This window comes from Morone saxatilis, unplaced genomic scaffold (assembly GCF_004916995.1).
Source record: "Morone saxatilis isolate NCDOM2014 unplaced genomic scaffold, NCSU_SB_2.0 Contig17, whole genome shotgun sequence".
Lineage (NCBI taxonomy): Eukaryota > Metazoa > Chordata > Actinopteri > Moronidae > Morone > Morone saxatilis.
In genome coordinates, this window is record NW_023339729.1 from 57074 (window position 1) to 58121 (window position 1048).

The 1048-nt window shown below is 41.1% G+C and overlaps 1 protein-coding gene across 1 annotated transcript in view; it reads right to left on the bottom strand.

The window, feature by feature from the left end:
• Nucleotides 1-1048, bottom strand: part of ttc27 (tetratricopeptide repeat domain 27) — a gene marked incomplete at its 5' end in the record, with an annotated part of 25240 nt that overhangs the window by 19933 nt on the left and 4259 nt on the right. The window contains 1 exon segment of the mRNA XM_035659395.1: nucleotides 759-872. Within this exon segment, the coding sequence (XP_035515288.1) occupies nucleotides 759-872 (114 nt within the window).

The following is a 1048-nucleotide window of genomic DNA, read 5'->3' on the forward strand; positions in this document are numbered from 1 at the left end:
AGACTCTATTGTCAGAAATGGAATATAATATTCATAGGTATGTTTTCATTAGTGTGTAATCACCTGAAAATGAGAATCGTTGTGTGTTTGTTACCTTAAAATGAGTTGTTTTTATCTACAGAGGGAGTGGCTCCTCTTCTACGAAGCCCGTCACGTAAAAACGGCATGTTTCTACAGTATGCCAGAGTGGACAAAGCAAACACTGAATCTAAATAGGGCCTTTCGTGTTTTTGGTGAGTTTTGTGGCCACCATAGTTTCTCCTTCATGCTTCCTTAGTGTTGTCAATCTGCAACTTCATCGCTAGATGCCATCAAATCTTATAGCTTTAAATAAAAGTTCTGTCGAGGGTGTCTGTTGATTAGGACCCATACCCTCTAAACGCAATTTCCTGGTTCACTTGTGGGACCTTTGTGTTGGGTTGTGCCATGTGTCTCTCCCTTTCTGGGTAAGATGTTGTTTCTCAAACACTATCCCTGTGGGCTTATGTAAAACACTCAAAAAATAGCTCTTGAATAAGCTGCCAAGGTTTAAAAAATAACCTCTCTGTAAGGTAGGCCCTTGCAGGCCAGTGCACGGTCTGCAGTCTGTCTACCTTTAGGTTTCCCTGAGTAGTTGTGTTTGCTGTCTTTTATAGAATTTTTTCATAAGTCATAAGTAGAAAAGGTATATTCTGGATCCTAATATGTAAAAATGGTTTACAGTACTCCTGATGCCTCTACTGACAGATAAATACAATCCCCCAAACATATCTCCTTACCTGGGTTTGCATCATGGCTCTCTCAACACATCGGGAGCTCCCTTTTTCCAGTTTGGTCCTGAGGCAAAGAGCTGTGACTTCTACACCCCAGAACTTCGGCTGAGACAGAATACACTGCAGAAAGACATGAGAGGTAAGATAATCTTTTAGATCACATTAAGTCATAATCAGGTGCTATAATACGTCCTATTCTGATGACTTCACAGTCAAGATTGATTTGTTGTGTGATGTTCTGTGATGTCACAGCATAGTCAATACTGTCCTTAGGGCAGCTGTGGCGCAGAGGCAGA